Source organism: Larus michahellis, chromosome 3 (assembly GCF_964199755.1).
Source record: "Larus michahellis chromosome 3, bLarMic1.1, whole genome shotgun sequence".
NCBI classification, from domain to species: Eukaryota; Metazoa; Chordata; class Aves; order Charadriiformes; family Laridae; genus Larus; species Larus michahellis.
This window is the reverse complement of record NC_133898.1, coordinates 89,201,724-89,222,855: the sequence shown is the minus strand read 5'-3', so window position 1 is coordinate 89,222,855 and position 21,132 is coordinate 89,201,724. Positions and strand designations below refer to the sequence as shown.

At 39.1% G+C, this 21,132-nt stretch overlaps 1 protein-coding gene across 11 annotated transcripts in view; it reads right to left on the bottom strand.

Moving 5' to 3' along the window:
• Positions 1-21,132, bottom strand: part of EPHA7 (EPH receptor A7) — a 214,609-nt gene that overhangs the window by 155,936 nt on the left and 37,541 nt on the right. For all 11 annotated transcript variants that reach the window (XM_074581111.1, XM_074581112.1, XM_074581106.1 and 8 more), the window contains exons 4-5: positions 1,618-1,773; positions 409-744 (exon numbers count right to left, since the gene is read on the bottom strand). In XM_074581111.1, the coding sequence (XP_074437212.1) occupies positions 409-744; positions 1,618-1,773 (492 nt within the window). The remainder of the gene's footprint in view (positions 1-408; positions 745-1,617; positions 1,774-21,132) is intronic.

The window sequence follows — 21,132 nt, the reverse complement described above, 5'->3', positions numbered from 1 at the left end:
CAAATCATCTTCCAGTGACCTAGGACTCCCATACAGGTTTAAAAAATTCAGAAAGGAAGCCTGCATGGGACTGTCACATGTACTTTTTTTTTCTTCAAATACTAGGGAATGACTTAAAATGACGTAAGGAAAAAAAAAAGTTGTAGAGTTAAGAAAATCTATTTAGTAACAAAGCTGTATGTCTTCTTTAAGTCTTTCGTGAATGCATTCTGAAAGTAATCCTGAGGCCAAGAAACAGGACAGGTTATCATGAAATAGTATAAACTCAAATTAAGTAGTTGGCAAGGTGAAAAGATTAATGAGCCAGAACACACCAAACATGCTCCTTATTTACTGCATCTGTAGTTTGCATGTTCCCAGTTTCTCTCAGTCTCACAGTGTTGAGATTCATAAGTGATGAAAACTTACCTGCTTGACCGGTGGTAATACTGACAGCTGCAAAAAGCCTCTGGGAACGACTCAAGTCAGAAACCCCATTCACAGCTTCAACTTCAAACGTGTAGTTAGCATGAGCTAGCAGGTCCATGACAGTGACATAGTTATCTACTAATCCAGTTTGCTGGGGCATATATCCAATGTTACTCCCACAGGGAACACATTCGCCCTGCTCCCAGCTGCACCTCTTGCACAAAACACGGTAGGTCACATCATTTCTTCCCCCGTTGTCAGCAGGAGGACTCCACTCCAAACTTACAGTCGTCTGGTTGATATTGAAAATGAGGTTCTGTGGTGCAGATGGAGGTCCTATGTAACACACAAAAAAGCCCAGGGTAATTGCACAGAACCACAGTGGGCCATGTAGTTTTTTAATTACTGAGACAGAAAATAGTTGAAGCGTTTTTCTTCGCATAAACATTTCATTGTTTTTAGTACAGGCTGCGTAAAAGCTTCCTTGAACTCACTTGGCAAGGGATTTATTTATTTTCCATTAAGGCATCAGAATAACAATTGTCCGTATATTTACTGCAACTGACTTTAGCCATTTTTCTTCTGTGCAATTAAAAGGATTGGTTAATGTACCTTAAAGTTTGTCTTTTATAGTTTTCCCAACTGTGGGATTTGTTTGTCTCTTCTACGTGTACTGCAGCAACTGCATCTGGTCCTTTGTTATCAGCTCTGATATGATTTACAGACATTTGGTGCTGCTTTGGATTTAGGAGGCTTCCACTATTTGAACCACCAACCTGTGTAGGCTAGTCTATTTGCAGCTAGAAGGTTAAGCCAGATCCAATTACAGTTCAATCAAGGCTCAGATCCACACAGGTTACTTTTCATTTTTCATGTTACTCATTTTGGTATTTTATCACATAAAGCACATTGTCTACAACAATTTTACAGCCATGGGAAGACTATGCCTGTATTCTACCTATTACGATGAATTACACACTTACCCAACACGCAATGTTTTCCAATGTTATATCAAGCAAATACGAAAATTATATTTATGCTGATTCTATATTCACTGTCAACTTTTTTCCCCTGTGCCTTTCAATCTCATTTACTGTTGTAAATGTATTTTTCAAATATAGGAAAAGCCGACCGAAACTACTAGCTACAAGTGGCTGCACCTGGTTGGTTAAGCAACGTCCTTTACGATTAAATTCATGACTGACTCACTTGTGCATGCGACATATGGTGGATCAGAAGGTGCTCTATAATAGCTATCTTCACAATCGCATCTTGAAGATCCTTCCTTGTCAGAGAAGCTGTGAGTAGGGCAGCGGGAGCACTGCAGATCTTGTGAGGAGGATTTGTAGAACCCACGGCCACAAGCTAAGGCAGAACAAAACAAATTAAGGTTTAGATTTGCATTGACTGCTATTCTGATCTTTTTTGTCTCTGTCACATGAGGTACACATTCCTGTAAACATCTAAACTACCCATTCTGTTATGCTGGAGCAAGATACTATGCTCACAATTTCTTTTTCTTCAGTTGATGTTGTTAATGATTTTGTGGCATTTTTATGAGTTCAAGCATGCACTACAAATACCTCAGCAGTTGGCAGCACAATATTTTAACACACAGGGCCACAGAAATATAACAAGCATCTGTTTCTCACCAAAGAAGAGTACAATAATGGTGAGAAACAGCTGGATGCCTGCAATGGGCCTAAACAAGGGAAAAACAGTCTGGAGAAGTTCTGCTCTAAGGCCACTGAAGTGTTTCTGCTATCTGAACTAGCTGATTTGGAATTAATAGAGTAAAAGTTACACTCCCCTGATCTGAAAAACCCAAAGAAATTGTAACCCATCGGTGAACTCTGATCCTGAGGAAAGAATGAGGCGTGAACACTTGTTGGACAGACGACACTGGTAGGAGCAAGCAGAAAGAGGAGGAGGGGAGACAGCATTAGCTGCACAATTGGTTTTTCCAGTTTCACAACTAGGCTGAAATGAATTTACTGAAACTTTCAAGGGAAATTTAAAAGGTAGATAGTTGGAAATATGCCTATAAGAACATTTCATACTTTGGTTTGCCTGCTTTGAACACACTTAGGTAAAAAATGTGTTGTGTTGCGTTCCCCAACTGATGTTTAGAAATACTTCCCTCAGCTACTGGCAGTTCCCAAAGCAGAAACACCCGTAAAGCACACCTATAATGGTTCCTACAAGCAGAGAACTGCAACCTAGGCAGCTAGCTTGAGAATGGATAAACTATGAGAGCTGTAGGGGACGAGGAAGAAGGAAGTGGCCTTCCAGTACCTAAAGGGGGCCTACAGGAAGGATGGGGAGGGGCTCTTTATCGGGGAGTGTAATGACATTAGGAAAAAATTCTTCACAGAAAGAGTGGTCAGACACTGGAATAAGCTGCCCAGGGAGGTGGTGGAGTCACCATCCCTGAATGTGTTTAAGACTCGTTTAGATGTGGTGTTAAGGGATATGGTGTAGGGGAGAACTTTGTAGAGTGGAGTTGATGGTTGGACTCGATGATCCCAAGGGTCTTTTCCAACATAAATGATTCTATGATTCTATGATAGGACACGGGATAACGGCCTCAAACTGAAAGAAGGTAGATTTAGGTTGGATATCAGGAAGAAATTCTTTCCCGTGAGGGTGGTGAGGCACTGGAACAGGTTGCCCAGGGAAGTTGTGGATGCCCCATCCCTGGAGGTGTTCAAGGCCAGGCTGGATGGGGCTTTGAGCAGCCTGGTCTAGTGGGAGGTGTCCCTGCCCATGGCAGGGGGGTTGGAACTAGGTGATCTTTAAGGTCCCTTCCAACCCGAACCATTCTGTGATTCGGTGATTCTGTGAAGTGGGGATCAGACAATGCTAAAATTGGAAACAGATTAAGACTCCATTTCAGCACTGAGGTTATGGGCAAACTTACAAACACTGTCAACATGAAAAATAGAACATAAAAGTCCTCCAGAACTTTCTAATATAGCAGAGGCTTTTCCAACCACACTATTTTATTCTCTTTTTCCAACCCTAACAGACAGTCTAACCTTCTTAAGCCATCACTTGTATGCAAAGAAAAGGGGTCAGAGAGTGAAACTTAGTATTGGGTATCAAAATATTAAAGCTAGTTAAATAGTCATTCTGAATTCAGAGAGAGAGAATTTACTTTGGTTATATTCATATTTGCTTGGATATTTTCTCAGAACAGAAATGCAAAGTATCCAAAGACACTGATATTTGGAACAGTTATTTCAGTTGTCTGGTACCGCAGTGATGGAAAGAGCATGAAAACAATGAGCTTTATGCAAATCACACTGAAGTCAATGAAGAGCATCTGACTTTAGTAGCTGTTGGACTGGACCTACAGTGTAGCTACAGCGACATGACTCTTATTAATCTGATGAATTTTCTGCAACTAGAGAATAAAATGGTGGTAATACTTAAGATAACAGTAGATTAAAGCTGATGAATTAGGTAAACCAACAGTGGATCATACCAGTATAAAATGATCGGAAATTCTGGCCCTCTGTTACTGTGCATCAACATACTAACTTTCAAAAGAAAAATATGCCTAAAGGACAGAAATCGCCATAACATTTAGAGTTTGTCGTGCTGAAAAAAACAGTAGATGGAAGCTAAATTACCTGGCAGAGAAAATTAGTAGGCAAAGCATGTATCCTTTGACTTTGACAAAGGGGCACAAATTTGCATTAGAAGAAAATCTAGCCCTGCTTGTAAAACATGCTATAGTTTGATTCTACTATATTGATTCTATAGTTTGATTCTTCTATATACAGTCACTGTTATATATGCTATTTAGAAAAGAAGACAGAAAGAATTTTGGACAAAAACTTCAGATAAACATGACCTGTAAATTCATAGTTGTGGCAAATTTAACTCAGAAATATCTTTTTATACCTTCATTCAAGATTGTTTCAGAATTCCAGGACCAAAGACAAAGAGCACTAAAGCTGAACTAATTTGTATGCGTGTACCTTAGGACATATATTTAAACTTCTGTCTGCTTTTTCAGTACTTTTAATTGAAATGTGGCTAAAATTACCAAATAATAGTTTCCTGTCTTTCTTAAATAGTCATGTTCCTCTCATACTGAGCAAAACACTGGACAAATACACCGGGTCTTCCAGCACACAGCCCTCTGCAAAGCAAAGAGCAGCTTAAAAGGCAAAGATCCCTACTGTGTTTCCAGTCTGTCCTTCTCAGCAGGGAACATTACAAAGCAAAGATGCAGAGGGTAAAATAGAGATTTCAGACAGAAATAACAAAACGTAAACAGAAAACCCCTTTTCATTTTTTTTCTGATTACTTGATCAAGACATTTATATGCTCAGTCACTTACTATTTAAAGTAAGTCTGCATTTCTTATTAGAGTTCAAAGGATCTGAATGTCTGTGACTAGTTTACATGACTGAAAGCCATTTATTCTCCTGCACAGCATACCACAGGCGGCAGGTTCAGGCACTTGTACCGTGCTACAATTCCATTAGCCTTTTTTCCAATAAGAGGCTTGTGACGACATCTGATAACCATCCTTTCAACTCATACACCCCATAAATATAAAGGGCAGAATACTCCAGCACTGAAGTTTTTAACAGTATGAAATAGTGCTTTTAAAAAGGATTTTTAAAAACTTTATAGTTCTTTAGAAAGGAGGGTAGGCAAAAGTACGCATCATAATTGAAAGTACTCATTGGAGGAATCAAATTATTTTCCCATTTTTCTTCATACATTTAAATTTGTCATAAAAATTTGTTTTTTCTGCCTAGCAGTGCAATACTTCTGTTGCTTAAAAATTGTGGAGTTATGAATCTTTTTCTGTTTTTAATATATATCACTGTCCTTGCCAAAAAACTTACAACTGACAACTCTACCAAGACAGGGTGTTGGACGGACCACTTATGAAGGTGTGATAACTTGCCAGTGAGCTATTACGGATCTCAGATGGGAAAGAACCATTCAAAAATATTTTTTTTACTCCTTTTTTTCCTCCTTTTTGTCCTATCTTGCCAAATTGCCATGGTGATTTTTTTTTTTAATATTACGAGTAATTTAAATACATTGTTTTGCTCTACACTGTTTTAAATCAAGCTATTTTGATCCAATTTAGTTCTTCATGTAATATTTTTAAGATTATAAGGACAGGTGGTATAAAATCCCCACTGCCACTGCCTCCATAAGCAACATTAAAAAGATGCTAATTGTAAAAAAACAAACAAAACAACACACATTAGGCAAACGTTACTTGGAGCTCTGTACATGCAAATCTAAAGGTGATAAATACAGGTACTGTTCCACGGAAGTATTTAATGGCAAAGCTTGAGGCAACTCAAATTGTTGAGTTGATCACATCCATTTTAATATCTCAATTCATTAGTGCAGGAGAGCACTCATCAGCAGCACTTCTTCCCTATAAAGGGAGCCTATACTGTAAATCAAGGTACAGGACCCAAGCAATGATGATAGATATGCAGGAGGGTATAACTGGCGAGGCAGCATTCTGATGTTGTAGCCATAATCCTCATTATTGTTCATCTGAGTAAAATGTGAACTCATTTTATCTTCCTCAAGCAAGTTAAGACCCAGGAGTACTTTTGCTTCTGAAGGGCTTCTGGGGTACTGGAAAAGACGGGGAGTGGGAGGGAAAGGGAAGAAAGCCAGCACAAAATAAATTTACTTCCATTCACTGTGGTGTGTCATTTACAGCTGCTAATTTAATAGAACAGCTCTACCCAGATGAAGCTCCCATTTTTGTTCAAACAGCTGCTCCACAGTCTTATGCGTTCCAGAAAAAGGTTTCAAACCAAGAACAGTCAACTTTACTGACAGCACAAAGACACAGAAAAACAGCAACCAGCCTAACTTAAACGAGTCTTGAAATAATGCAAAAATTAGTTACTAATTTTTCCCCCACATATTACAAAATCAACAATAAATACAGAAGAAAGCTCTGCTTCAACCAAGGCGCAATTCTTTGCTTAATATCTTAGCCTCTGTCAGGGACTGACCACCAGTGACTCCCCCAGGGCCACCCAGCGCCTTGGGTTTGTTTACTTGTCTGCGACAGCCACGGCTGCTCCTCACAGAAAATCTTCCCACCTCCTCTGTGAAGCAAAGAGGTTTCTCTTGTTGGGAAGCTGGCAGAGTTCCACCGTGAAATATAAAGATGATGTGAACGGCCCTTGGATGAGAGAGCCTTCTTACACCATGGAGCTGCGGCTTGAAACTGAGCAAGGCATTGTCATTTCATTTTTGAACTTCCTTGCCTGCAAGGCCTAGATAAAGACCTACACTATTCTGTCTGCATACGATGAAAGACCCCGCTGAAGACGACACTAGAAGTCTTTCTTGGCTTGGACGACGTTGCTTCCTTCTTGTACCTCCAGCAGCATTCAGCCGTGACAAGGACGTATCGTGACAGCAGGGTCTGGTACACGACTGGGCAAGGTTGTGGCGTCAGTGCGTGGTACTCGCTCGAATACACGTTCAGCACATGCCACTCCAGTCAGTGCAATCGCAAACATTTTGAGCCAGTGTGTTTGGTATCACTTAAGGGCCTATAGAAATACTGCAAATAATGGAATATTGCAAAGCCACAAGTAAATACTGAGGAATTAACACACACTACGAAGAACTATGATGCCACATCTGTGGCACAACAAGGCATTAGCTGTTGTAACTAGAGATGCTGACTGCAGCTTATATAGAAAAATAGCAGCTTCTCTGCTGTGAGCTCATCACGTGCCTTAGTGGCCTGGTAGAGATCAAATAATGTATATTTTTCTTTTCATATTTATAACAAAAAAAAAAATCCAAGAAACTCTGGAAGGGGGAACGGAGGCAGATGTAGAGAGCAGCAAACAGCAGCCTGGAGTCCCACTTGTGGGACAGGAAAAAGGAAAAAAGGGACATGTTAAGTATTGTTCATTTTTATGTAACCTTTTCACTATAAACACTATGGAGATTCATTTTGCTTCTAGGAGAGCTAGGGAACTTAAGCTGGGAGGGATGATGGAAATACGGTAAGGGCAATGAGTGACATGTGTAACAACCGATGTTTATATAACCAAAGGAGAAAGAGTAAACAGTCGTAGGGCAGTGACACATTAATCAAGAAAATTATTTGCTACTACAATAATACAAACAAATTTAAGAAAGAAATCTCCATTTGTAGAAGCGCAAGGCTTCTAGGTGGCATATCAGCTTAAATCTGAAAGGGCACGCAATTGTTTCAGCCTGTTAGACACTTGATTGAACATGGCTTTTGATAATAATTTTTCAGTTTATATGAAAATAACGAAACATAATGAGTTGCAAGGAGGTGACTGCACTAATTACTGTTTGATCCCATTATAAGAAGTAGACTGGTGTGAGGGGAGAAAAATAAAGATGACATACTGTGCCAGCAGGGAAAGAGAGCTTGTCTGTTTATTCTGGTTTGCTCCCCTTTCCCTGAGTTTATCGCCATGAGTAAGTTTTAGTGGTGTTCATGCCATAGTTTCGTGCACACTGAAGAAGATGAAATTAATGTTTAAAAACTGATACTTTTTCAAAGTCAGTGTCAAAGGATGGCAAAGGAATAAACACAGAGTTTCAACAACAGCATATTACTTACCAACCTGGGGTAACAGCCTGGACCCACTGAGAGCCACAGCAAAATGACTGCCCACCTCGGGAGAGCTCAGGTTTTCCCCAGGTTCCTCCCTCCTCTTCACATGAATAAAGTAAGTTGACTATATGTTAAAGTGATCCTATACATTGTATTTTTTCATACAGGCAGTGGCTAGAATTTGTTGTGTATCTTTGTGGAAATAAGCCTCCATTCTTGTGACTTGTTTTGTGTTATCTTAATCAACTCCCCACCTTTCTACCCTCCCCAAGCCTGTAACCATTAAAGACAATTCAGTTAACCCTCTTTTCACAGAAATTATGTGCACACAAGGAGTTTGTGCAGATGTTTCCTGGATGAAGTTATGCAGCTGCAAAGACTTTATTAATTATAAGATGCAAAATGGATTGTTCTGTAATTGAAACTCTCTGGGGCTCTGATACATTTGAAAATCAACATACATATATGTATGGTCAGGACATAGATGGATGCTGTTAGATTATTTATTACAGATGGATATTTTAGCTAATACAGAAAAAAGGCTGGTCTTTCTCTACTGGAGCTTTCAAATACTTTCTTCATATTAATGTCTACGGTTCCATAAGTCAGGACTGAAAGCACAGCTTGCAGAAACAGTACTCCCACTGCTAGTGTTGCTGACCTCATCTACGATGGACAGGTCCAGAATCTTTATTTTAATCCCATTGACAATGCCTCAGTGGGAGTAATTATAACAGTCGGCCACAAATCCAGACCTCCTGTCACTGATACATTAGGGTTTTTCACAATGAAAATGAGCAGCAGACAAGGAGGATGAAAACAACATGGGGTAGTGATTATAGCAAGATTTGTCAACCCCCTTCTGTATTAACCTGCTACAAACATATGACAATTTGGCATGGGAGACACCAGAAATACAAAATGTTTAATCCTCCACAGTATCCAAAGTAAAATTTTGAAAATAATTTGGGGGGCATTTTTCTCTTACAAGATACTTGGCTGGTAGATCACATCATCCATAGCCACTTTTTAGCTAACGTATCTGAAGTTTAGATAAACTGAAAGCAGACCATTATAAAATAATTCCCAAATGTAGATTTCAATGTGAAATATTAGACATAAGAAATCCAGTAACAAAAGGAGACTTTATAACCTCTGATCCCCTTTTCCAATAATTTGTGTATGTTCAAGTCATGACTATGTTTGAAACTGTAAATTACTTTTATAGTGAGAGATGGCATCTGTTATGCCTTCTCTGGCACCTAATATATATTGTTTTATAAGGGGCTTAGACTGAAGTATTTTATTTGTCTAACTACTCTGCAATGATAAATGTCTAGCTGAAAAAGATGTTTATTTTAGCTTGATTTTTAAACTGCAATAGCATCTAAAGATTATTCATGTTTCAACCAAGGAATTATGTTGTATGGTTTAGCCAGAGTAAACTCATGACTCTTAATGGTGCCTCAACTATAGTGTGAATGACATATCTAAATAGGGCTGTCCCGTGGCTGCATAACATCATCCACCCAATGTTTGCTGTTGCCTGTCAGGAATCTCTCAGACCTCGTATTCATTTCCTAAGCCTAATATGCCCTTGTTGTCCAAAGTCCTGCTAATGTCTTTGGAGAGTTGTTCACATACTGCTGTTCACACAAATAGAGATCCAGAAATAGACTGCTTGCTAAGTAATAGTAACTTATTCTGATTTTTCCACTGCATGAAGTGAAACTTTTACCTCTCTACAAATCTGCTTAAACTGCTCCCCCCCCAAAAAAAAAAAACCAAAAACAAGAAACCAACCTAAGTATGTAATCACATGTGCCCTTTTAACTTATCTAGTTGCAAAGACACATAGGCACAAAGAAATATTTTAGTGTTTTCCTGGCTAATTTATACACAAGGACAAGGTAATTAGGTTGAAGAACACATCACACAAATCAAAGAATATCCAATGTCACTATACCATAACCGCAAAATTACTTTGAATCTAGTGATTCTCAATAAGTACATAAAAGACTTCATTTAAATGGCAATTAAAGAAACTCTAGCATAGTCTGAGCAGAATTAATTAACTGTGTGAGTTAAAAGTTGTGCATTGAGGCTATGACATAATGTTTCTCTACATTTTCAGAATCTGAGAGAACTCGGGCATGTGCCTCTCATTAACCTTCTTGGGAACCACAAATATAAAGCCATCATGAAAATTTGGGAGAAATTAACATGTGAGAGATACAAAGACACAAAAATGCAGACAGATGCAACTCCGTTACTGAACAGAGTTCAAAAGTGAAAGATCAGTTAGAGAAATGAAAGGAGAAAAGATATTCTGGCTTTCTGGCTTTCCTGTTCATTCTTTGCCTTTTTTTCTTCTTTTCTTTTTCCTTTCACCATGCCCTTCCCTCAAGATTAGGTTTGCAAGGTGCTCGAGTAGCTTCTGTGCAGAGTTGAATGACAGCTTCACTGATTAGCCAGATTGGGAGCAAGCGCTCCACACTTTGCAGGACATGGTGTAGGCTCATGACAAAAAAAAATAAAAATGAATCCATGCCTGCAGTTTTGTCAGCAGTAGGAATTTTATCTGTCTTCTTCAGAAGGTTCTCAACTGGTCAGAGAATTAATGGAAAAATGCATTTGATTTGCTCATAGCTTCTGCATCTTTGGGGTTTGGTTTTTGTTTTATTTTGGTTTGGTTTTTTTTTCCTCTTTTATTGACTTGATAATACTTAATTATGAACTTTTAATTTTTACTAAAAAATCTGTTAAAACTACAGTGACTAAGAATTCAGCAAATCTGAGACCACCAACTCATTTATGTTACGGAAGTTGTAATGTTCTTATAGGAAAGTTGTATGACTTTAATTAAGCGGAATAACACATCCCTTAGATGCATCAGCAGACAACAGACATTACTGCAATGAAAAGAAATTGCCTATGCAAACTACAGTGTAAGTGGTGCTATTTTTTCTAAACAGATGTATGAAAAATTTATGCTAAATTTGTCTCATTCCTGTATTAATGTCTTTGGGGATTTTTTTGGTTTGGTTTTGTTTTGTCATTTTCTTTTTTTAACTTGTACAAAATTCAACTCTAACAGCCACAAGAAAAGAAGTAAATACTGGTAATGAAATTAATACAATAGATTGTTTCCATGAGCTTTTTCTTTAACTTCTTTGCTTCCCTATTCTTGGGGCGTAGCTCAATGAAGCACCAAAAAATTCTGTATAGTCTACAATGTAGTTAGCTTACCTTCTACAGTGTTGCCACTTAAATAGTCAACAGAGCTTGCCGAGTTCAGTCGGGACGTGGACAGTGGCAATGCTGAGACTCAACTCCTGTGACCTCATACGGGTTCTGTACAGCCTTACCTTGTCTGTCCATACACAAATGAACCCTTTGCGGTGTTTAATGCGTATTCGGGCTTTGTGATTGCCAACATGTCTTACGGAAGGTTTCCTTTTATTTTCTACAAAGAGCAGAATACTTAAAAAAAGGCTTCAAGCAGTAATGAAAATAACCTAATTCGTGGGGGAGGGTGGGTGTGGGTGTGATGTATTGTGGGTGTACTTGTTTTCTAAATAAAAATACTGTAAAATCCAATCACTGATAAATCATTTGGAAAATATAAAAATAATTTGAACAAATATCTTTGAATTTAAAGCCAATGAGATTCCCATGGTCTGCCTACCTGACCTTCCAATGTAGCAAAGGCCTTTGGGTTTAATGAACAAAATCTTTCACTGCCAATACTGTATTCAATTTTGGGCCCCTCGCTATAAGACATGGAGGTGCTGGAGTGTGTCCAAAGGAAAAACGGTGCTGTTGATGCATATGAAGCAAAGCAATGAAGCTAGTGAAGGGTCTAGAGCACAAGCCTTATGAGGAGCGGCTGAGGGAACTGGAGTTGTTCAGTCTGAAGAAAAGGAGGCTGAAGGGAGACCTTATCACCCTCTACCTGAAGGTAGTATCACTCTTGCCTGAAAGGAGGCTGTAGCGAGGTGGGTGTCAGTCTCTTCTCCCAAGTAACAAGAAGTAGGACAAGAGGAAATGGCCTCAAGTTGCACTGGGGGAGGTTTAGATTGGATATTAGGAAAAATTTCTTCACCAATAGGGTTGTCAAGCATTGGAACAGACTGCCCAGTGAAGTGGTTGAGTCACCATCCCTGGAGGTATTTAAAAGACGCGGTGTTCAGGGACATGGTTTAGTGGTGGACTTGGTAGTGTTAGGTGTACGCTTTGACTGTATGATTTTAAAGGTCTTTTCCAACCTAAATGATACTAGGATATTAAAGGTAGAAATGTACAGTGGAACCTGGAAGTACTGGCTACTAGGTAGGACCTGTTATCTTTTACTGATTTTTTTAAGCAACTCCATTATTTTAGAATCTTTTAGCCTCATTACCTCAAAGCAAACAAACTAAAAAAAGACCATCTCACTCTAAATAGCAACCTCACTACACAGCACCGCTACAACACAACTATGAGACGATGACCTTTTACACGGAGCAGTGGACATGTCCCCTGACATGAGCATCTCTAATGCCTATTAAGTCCCCCAAAGGCTTTAGTCTCCCTTGCCAAATGAACAGTCGTAATCTTGCCAGTTTGGCTGTCAGAGTCCTCTGATCATGAAATCACTGTAGTTTTCACCAAACCCCATAAAAGCAGCTTCCAAATATCTGAAAAAAACCCTCTCACTCCCTGGCTGCCCCTTTTTTCCCTTCCTGGGGGCAACACCAATAAAATTTCAGGAAAAGAACATGAACTGGTGAAGGGAAGACAAGTGATAACTTTTCTGATGGAGTTACTTCTAAATTATCATCAGAGAGAGAGTGGAAATACGAGTAAGTTTCAGTCTATCATAGACATGTCAGCCATATCTGCCAGACAAAGAGATCTAGGTATGCAGAGATTGAAGTTTCCAACTTCCCCCTCATCCTTCAGAGCAGCTCCTCAACGGACAAGTCCCATGGCTGTGGGGGACAGACGGGTTATGCTACCACAGGAAGAGCAGATGCATTCAGCCAGGCAATGCTCAGGCTGCCTACAGCCTGAGATCTGCCCCTCTGAGGCTTTCCAGGAGACTCCATGTGTTGACCTGCTCGCCTGACCCCAAACATGAGCAGGCATGGGTGGGACAGTGTTGGCTCAGGCCAGCTGGAGGACGCCAGGTCAAGTTTTCCTTCCCAAGATGACATGAAGTTCACCTAACACATGTCTCTAAAAGCCTGGACACTCAGCCAGTTTGGTTTGGCTCAAAGGCTCAACACTGATGTCCAAAACACAATGTAGATGCACCTACACTGACAAAGGAGTTCCCCAACAGCAATTTACTTCTGCAAGACATAAAAAATACTTCACTATACAGGCACCATCATTCACATGTTATTAAAGCCTTATTTACAAAACCTTCTGACATACTACTGTAAAACTAACTTTGTGCTGTTAGTTTTCTTGGTTCCTCAATCCGGTTCAATCTACAGCCACTAAATGTCTGCCAAGATACAGTACAGGAGCAGGGGGCTGAGAAACAGTGGAACCACTTCTTTCATCAGCAATGCTTAATCAATGCATTAATAAAATGTAAAGTTAGTAAAAATATAACTTGAGTAGCTTCTTTTACTTCTGTGGAGAGAACAGTACTAGGTTTACTCGTTCTGTCTATCTTCATGCCTTAGATTCCCTCTTCACACAGATTACTCCCTCCTGATGCCCCAAAATCCTGCCTTACAGCAACTGTCCAGGTACAAATATAATGGGAGAGTTTCCTATTAAGGACTCAGATAATCTGAAGTCCTTTCATGAAATCGTTTTGTCCCCTGTGAAATAAGGGAGATCTTTTGGGGGAGTCTTAAATCATATGGTTCAAGGACAAAGTTCTGTGTAAAGTGGTGCAAATGGATCTGTTGCTGTAGGCTTCCTGAAGCTTTGAGGCAATCAACTTGATGTGGATATTTAATTTAATTTAACTGCAATGGTGCTTAATAATTGGCTGGCAAGAAATAAATCTGGAGGGCTTACTCATAAAATAGAACAGAAGCAGGCATCTCTATAAGCTTTCCAATTGAAATGAAATTAAAATAACTTAATAACACATTTTGTTTCCTTTGGACAATGACCTACCATCACCATTCCAGGCCTTAATCCAGAAGAAATTTTTCACAGGTTTCTGTAACACATTCCTCAAGGCCATCATTATACAGCAGGCAAATACACCCAAACAAAAGACTGGCTTCTAAAATCCCACAAGAGAGAAATTACTCCACTTCTGCACAACATTGCTACAGAACTTAAAAATAACTATAGTTATTAGTCTCAGATATTCCTACATTTAATGTTGGTTGTCCTACTTAGAAAAATATGCTCATGCCTATCAATCCATTGCGGTGCTTTTGGATGAACTTTAATGCAAAAAAGCAACTGTTCTCCATAGTTACATTTGGCTTAGAATGGGAAGAAATATAAGTACTTCCGGAAAACAAAAAAAAAAAGAATACACTCTGATTTCTTTAAGAAGGGATTCCCTTTCAGGTTCACTAAAGCCTACAAAATTTTTATCAGTGCGTAGACTGGAAAATTAAACTGTCTGTGTAAGTATTTAGCTATAATCTTTCAAAATAAAAATGGATTTAACCTCTTTATCTAAAGATTAGAGTATCTATTTATTAAGAGATTACAAACACACAGCTCCCCTTTAACGAAAAAAAATATATATATAAAGGAAAAGCATTACCGTAGTAATTCACTGATACGAAACTGAACTGGAATAAAACATGAAGAAACTTTTTTCTGGGTTTGCTTCAGTATGTCTGTGGTAAGAAAAAACATTGCTAACTCTGACAGATTTATCTGCTACAAGTTTTTATGAGAAAACTTCCCAGATTCACACAATGCTTTAATTCCAAATAGTACAGCATGAGTTGTGATACTGTGAAATGAAGTTGTCTTTACTAATTGCATACTCTGAGCAGAAGTGTGTCTTATAACAGTGAGCGTATCAAATCTGCCTGGCTGATCCTTATGATTTGGAAATGTCACTTTCTACTAAGCACAGAGAAAATAGGGAGGGGCAATAAAGCCGCTCAAAGATAGCAGCCATCCAAAAAGATAAAGGACACGCTGAGGAAAAGCAGACAACAGATTGCAGAGACAGAACAATCACAGATGGAGGCCAGGTGGGTGGGTCAAACAATTTTTTTAAAAAAGGTTTATTTTCATATTTAAACAGTACCCCGTTGTGTAAATGTTCAGCAAAGAACTGATAAGAAAATGGATTTGTAAGTGCGTTTGAACAAACAACATGTCTTATAGTCAAGAGGGGCTTAGTCGTATATAATTAAGGGATAACGTGCATGGTTGAAGAGCGTATGATATAACAAGCATTTTCTGCAAGTGATTAAACCCCACTGCAAAACAAAGGAGCTAGATACCCAAGGAAGCTTTATGGAGCCAGCATGGAGTAATCTTAAAATGTTGAACTTCCTTTTTGCTGGAAAATACAAAAGGATATTCAACTAACCATACAAAAGATTTTTTCACTGAAAGTGCTGTGAACTTCTGTGCTGCTTCTGCCATCTAATCAAGCTCTTTAGCTAAGATTATCACACTTTCTGTTTCAGTGTACACTACTATTACATTTAATCCTTTAAACTTCCTAAGTGAATAGCTCTGTGCACATACAATGCCCAGGTTCACTGGAACTGTGTGCAATCATAGTTCTCTGCAAATTTCCAAAAACTCAGTGCCATTACTCATCTGAGCAATTACAGCCCTGAGGGCTTGATCCAAACCCACCAAAGTAACGGGTGTCTTGGACTATGGATGACCTGAATCATGCAATAAAGACAAGGCAAATGAGGATGATCAAAGGTCCACCTAGACCACTGGCTTGTTTCTGGCCATGACCTGTGCCAGGTGCTTACAGAAGGAAAGAAAGAGCGGGGCAGAGGCAGAGGGGACCTGCATCCAACAACCAGGCACTAGCAATCGTGAACTATCAACCATCTCCATCTCTTTGCTTAATATCCCCTGACAGACTTTTCTTTCATGAATCTATCAAATTATTTTCATAAACTACCAGAGTTCATCCAAGTGACTATTCACCTGAATGTTAAAGCAAGTTTTATTTCTTTTAAGAAAGTATATATGGTGCCTGTTTCCACACAATTCCTTACATAGCCGTAGCTTGCACACGTACAGCCACACCAACACTGAACCTGTGTAATGCTGACAGTAATGCCACAGCAGAAACAGCAGAAAACAACTCTTGTGTGGCTTTCAAAAGCCCAAGAAGCTGAGTAAATAGCACTTTCCAAACACCAACCATTGCAGGGGCTATGTGCAGGTGTCACTGACTTCATAGCAGCTTGGGTATGTCACAGCAGAGACTACAGCATAGACACGTGAACAATCCCCATTGTATCTGGCTGGCTGTCAGGTTATTCCAAGAATAACGATACTCCAAGGCATTCACAAAACTTGTAAGGATTTTCAAACCTAGAATTCCTATTTGTGTTTTTCATTATTGTTATGTATTTGTGTCTTGTGTTTCAACTTTTAAAAACTGAGAGGGAATAGAAAGAATGCTAATATAACATGAATGCATCCCCATTAGCACTTTGTTTGGATCCAGAGTGCACTTTTTAAGTGATTTCCCAGTCATCCCTGCTTACCATGTTTTGCTTCACATCAGAGTCATCTCAGAGCACGTGAACCGGTTTGCTTTCAGAGGAAAATAACCAGAAGATGTGCTTGAAGAGTGAAACTAACGCACTCCAACCACAATTGGATCAGATTAGGCCTACTCCAAATAAACCCCCCAAAAATGTATTTAGTATGGACATCAAGCCCTCAGGACTAACTATTTTGCTTTGCAGATTCACTCCTATTGTTCCATGCTCCTTGCTAGTGACACTATCACAAGGGGAAAACATGAATTCTTCATTTGGAGAAGCTTTAATTGTTGGCTTTGATTGACAAATCAGTACATAAATTATCTAACACGCGTAGAACTGACTCAGCGTCCTAATTTTGAACAATTTGCAACTCAAATGATTTTTTTTCTGTGCAAGTAATTCTTCAAAGAGGCTCTGTGTAGCTTGTTAGAAAGACAAATTTATAGATGCTGGTTCCTCAGTGCTCAAGAAACTACACAATTCTTTGAAAAAGAGCAAGACTCTGAAACAGAAATAATGAAGGCAGCAAGTTGTTATAGTCACAAACAAAAAAAAAAAAAAGAAAACAGGAAAAAAAAAAGAAAAACAAAGATAATAAAAGCTGGTTTACAGAAGCGGGGGGAGAAAAAGCAGATTTGTATAAAGTTCAGTAACAGGCAATGGGAACCAGTTTGTCCTTACATAACATGTATGCAGCTCCCAGAAGAAATTCTCTTCATGTTAGGGAAGTGCCCTCACAGCCCATGGTACAATTCAGTTTTCCACTTAGGGTGGAATTTAAGGCTTTCAATTAGGCAGTTCCCAGAAGAAATACTCTCTCCATGTTAGGGAATTGCCCTCACAGCCCATGGCAGAATTCAGTTTTCCACTTAGGGTGGAATTTAAAGCTTTCAATTAGGCAGGTCTATTCAAAAATCATTCATTCATTCTCAAAAGGATGGACTGCCAAGGAAGAAATAAAACATATCTCAAGAAGGCGTGAAAGTCATGGCAATAGCCCAGGGGACAGCAGGTATTGTCACTGATAGAAAGCATTCCCTAATATCTCCCTGGGCTCTAATACATTTCCCTCTTCAGTTCTGCTACACTACCCAAAAGAATACTGGTCTCCTAGTACCACTGTCCTTTTTTCCCCATTCTTGCAATTTTCTGCATTAAATATTAATGTTTTTTCTGAATGATAAAAACACAAATATATTTAAACTCTAACTAAAGTTAATTTTATAAGAAAAACAAAGATGGAACAAATTCAGAGTAGAGTGGCTGTGGAAGTCCACTAGGAGTCAAGGAATGGGGCTGAGCAATGGAAAACAAAACAGGCATGCAGTCCTCAGTCAGGGTCAGTTCCCCCCCTTCTCTTCCCAAGTTTTCTAATTGCTCAGCCAGACGAATTTCCATTACACAACCCAGCTCCTTATCACCAGCAAGCACACTAGTCCAACAGACCTACTGATCTCAAATGGGTCCCCTCTGAGACAGTGACAGGAAAGCTACACAAAAGAAAAAGGTTGGCCAACTCTGACACTGGATTTAAATACAAAGTCAGATTGGGACCTGGGCATCCTGAGTCTGCCATGAGGACTTCAGCAGGAAAAAAGGGGCTGTAGGGAGGGAAACATCAACAGAAACTGCAGCAATGTGATACAGAGCGGGAATATTATTAGAGAAGTCGTCCAAATTAATCCCCTGATCTCCGCTGCCTAGCTGACAATGGGCCACAGATTTAATATTCAGGATGTGATTTCTCCCAAGATTACAACACCTAAATTTCAGTGTCACTGAAGTGCTTGCATGTGTAATGAGTAGCTAAGCTCTCATTGGAGTCTATGGAGACTCAGGACTCAGTTCTGAGCTGTCTAAATGCAATTGCCTAGTCCAGCCTGAGAAAGGCTATCCTGTCAGGTCCCCACCTAATGGTCCAAAGGGGTACAGGTCTTCTGTGACTCCTGTATCACGTCTGCCAGCCCACACAGATGTCTTGCATACTATATACACACCACCTCAAACAAGACCAGACAAACAATGTTTATGAACCCAATCCCAGGCTCTTGCAAATGGCCAATGGAATGACTCTCCAGGCGACAGCTTCAAAATAAATCCTGTTCTCAGTTACTTATCCTGACATGCCAACATATAAAGCATTCAGTCATAAAAATTACCAGTAATCCTCAAATGGCACCCAACTGCATAGCCTCATAAAATATCTCCTGTTTTCATATGCAAGCAGTTTATCTAGCATCCTTTGATAGGTGGGTAGCGATGAGAAATGAGAAGAGTAGATTATTCATAGTTCTCTATCGGACCTGCCTCTATCAAGTACCAAATAGATCCATATACATAGCGTTGTAGAGCTTTTTATAGCTTGCCACACAAAGTCTCAGTGACTGAACTGAAATGAGTAATGTATGCCTACAGGGAAGGAGATATCAAGCTGAGGTTGGCATATCTGAGCCATTGAGTAGAGAACTAGTGTACTGTAACTAGTTATCTAAATTCAAAATAAGAGACTGGTGAAGTTAAGTTGTTTATGATTATATTAGGCTATGATGACATTTATGTGGAAGATGATGAAAATTAATTTGATATGAATGCAAATGTTAGCTGGAAATTTGCTGCATTACAGCAGCAGTATAGATAGAACACAGATTTGAAGAACCTTAGTTCTACACGAACAACGTGAGCACATCTATGTTTGTGGGCATGAATGTACACATGTGCATGCTTGACCAGCATTCATATTTCAATGACATAACCCTCTCTACTGGCCTATTATGCATCCAAAAACAAATGGTAGGAGTAGCAAATGGTTTAGGTGAAGCCAAGAACAAGTAAACATTCTCAGTTATTAGTGACTGCAGAAAGCTGAGTTACTGAAGACTTTATCAAGTACACATTGATTCTTAAAAGAAAAAAAAATCCTCTATTTGCCTTTCTATTCTCATCTTTCTTCAAACTTTGGAACAAACTAACATATGACATCACTGAAACAGCAGATGTAAAAGCCATATATTGGGGGTTTTGCCACTATATGCATGAAGCTGCAACAAGCATTAGTTATGGACACTTCTGGGGGATCTGAGAATTTCTAATTAACATTCTACGTCCCGCACTACAAAAGGTGCCAATTCCTTTGCCCAGCCGCTAATTCTCATGTTGAATTACATAGGCACTTCTGTGCGTTTTTGTGTCCTTCTGGTTTCCTTGTGCTATAAGGTCTACAAGTGGCCAAAACTCTATTCTGCATTTAATCTTCAGCTTTTAAGATGTTCGATAATTACTGATAACTTTGTCAAAATAAAACAAAATTCTATTCAAAGCAAGGAGCTCTAAGATGTAAAAGGAACACAAAGCTCACTGGAATCTTTCTCAAATGCAGGGACAGGTTTTGACTATGTGTATCCACAGCACATTTGACATTGGTGTCACACAGGGTGACTTTATAGTACATTTTTGCAAGAATGAGCCCAAATGCATATCAGCACTGCAGGCATACTGGTTTTAAACCAGTAAGGTTCTCAACAAGTATCTCTGGATAGACTTAAACCAATATATCCTCCCATCTGTCCTCTGCACTTATGCTTTTCCAGTAGTACCAGAGGTTTCAAACAGCCCATACGTTGTGCTGTATTTTCATTCATCCTCCTTCAGTCCTGAAGGTAGCACGTCTTGTGGATTAGCAATCAAAAAAAACCTGTTTCATCAAAGTCTGAAAATGGGAGCTAGTGGAAAAAGAAATGGAATTTAATGTGAAAATAGGTAATGCTAGGGTTGCTGTACTGATTGCTTTTTTCTTTTTTTTTCTTTTCTTTTTTCTTTTCTTTTTTTTTTTTTAATACTGAATTCACTTACAGCTTCTGCTTTTTATTTGCACTTACAGCCTCTGCTTTTTATTTGTAGTGAAGCTGCTATAAAATTTTCCGTCAGCCGTAGCTGATTTGCAGAATTAAGGGCTACTGCTGTACAATTTAGAAATACAGATTCTTGACCTTTTCCATGATGATGTTTCTACAACATCCTTTGGCAGCAAAGCCCGTAGTCTAATCGATCGTATAGTAATTGTCCTAAAACTTAATATAAATTGTTCCTGACAGTGCTTAAGCACATAGCATTTTTATTTACGTCCACTGACATATGAAAATAAAATACTCCTTTTCTCTTTGTGACACTCTGTAACAGATTGGCAGACTTACGATCTGTTCTGCTTAAAAAAACCCATAACTAATCTAAACAATCCCCCCAAAAAAACCAAAATCTCAGAACCTTAAGAACGAAGGCAACAAATGCCAAGTCATGCTGCTAGATGAGGAGCTCCCACCGATATAAAAAAGTGAAACACCTCTTTCAGATGAGAAAATCAGAAGAGAACAGGGGACAAAGACAAACCTCAGACAGACTCAGAATGCAAGAAGATTAGGTAGGGTTTATGTGGTT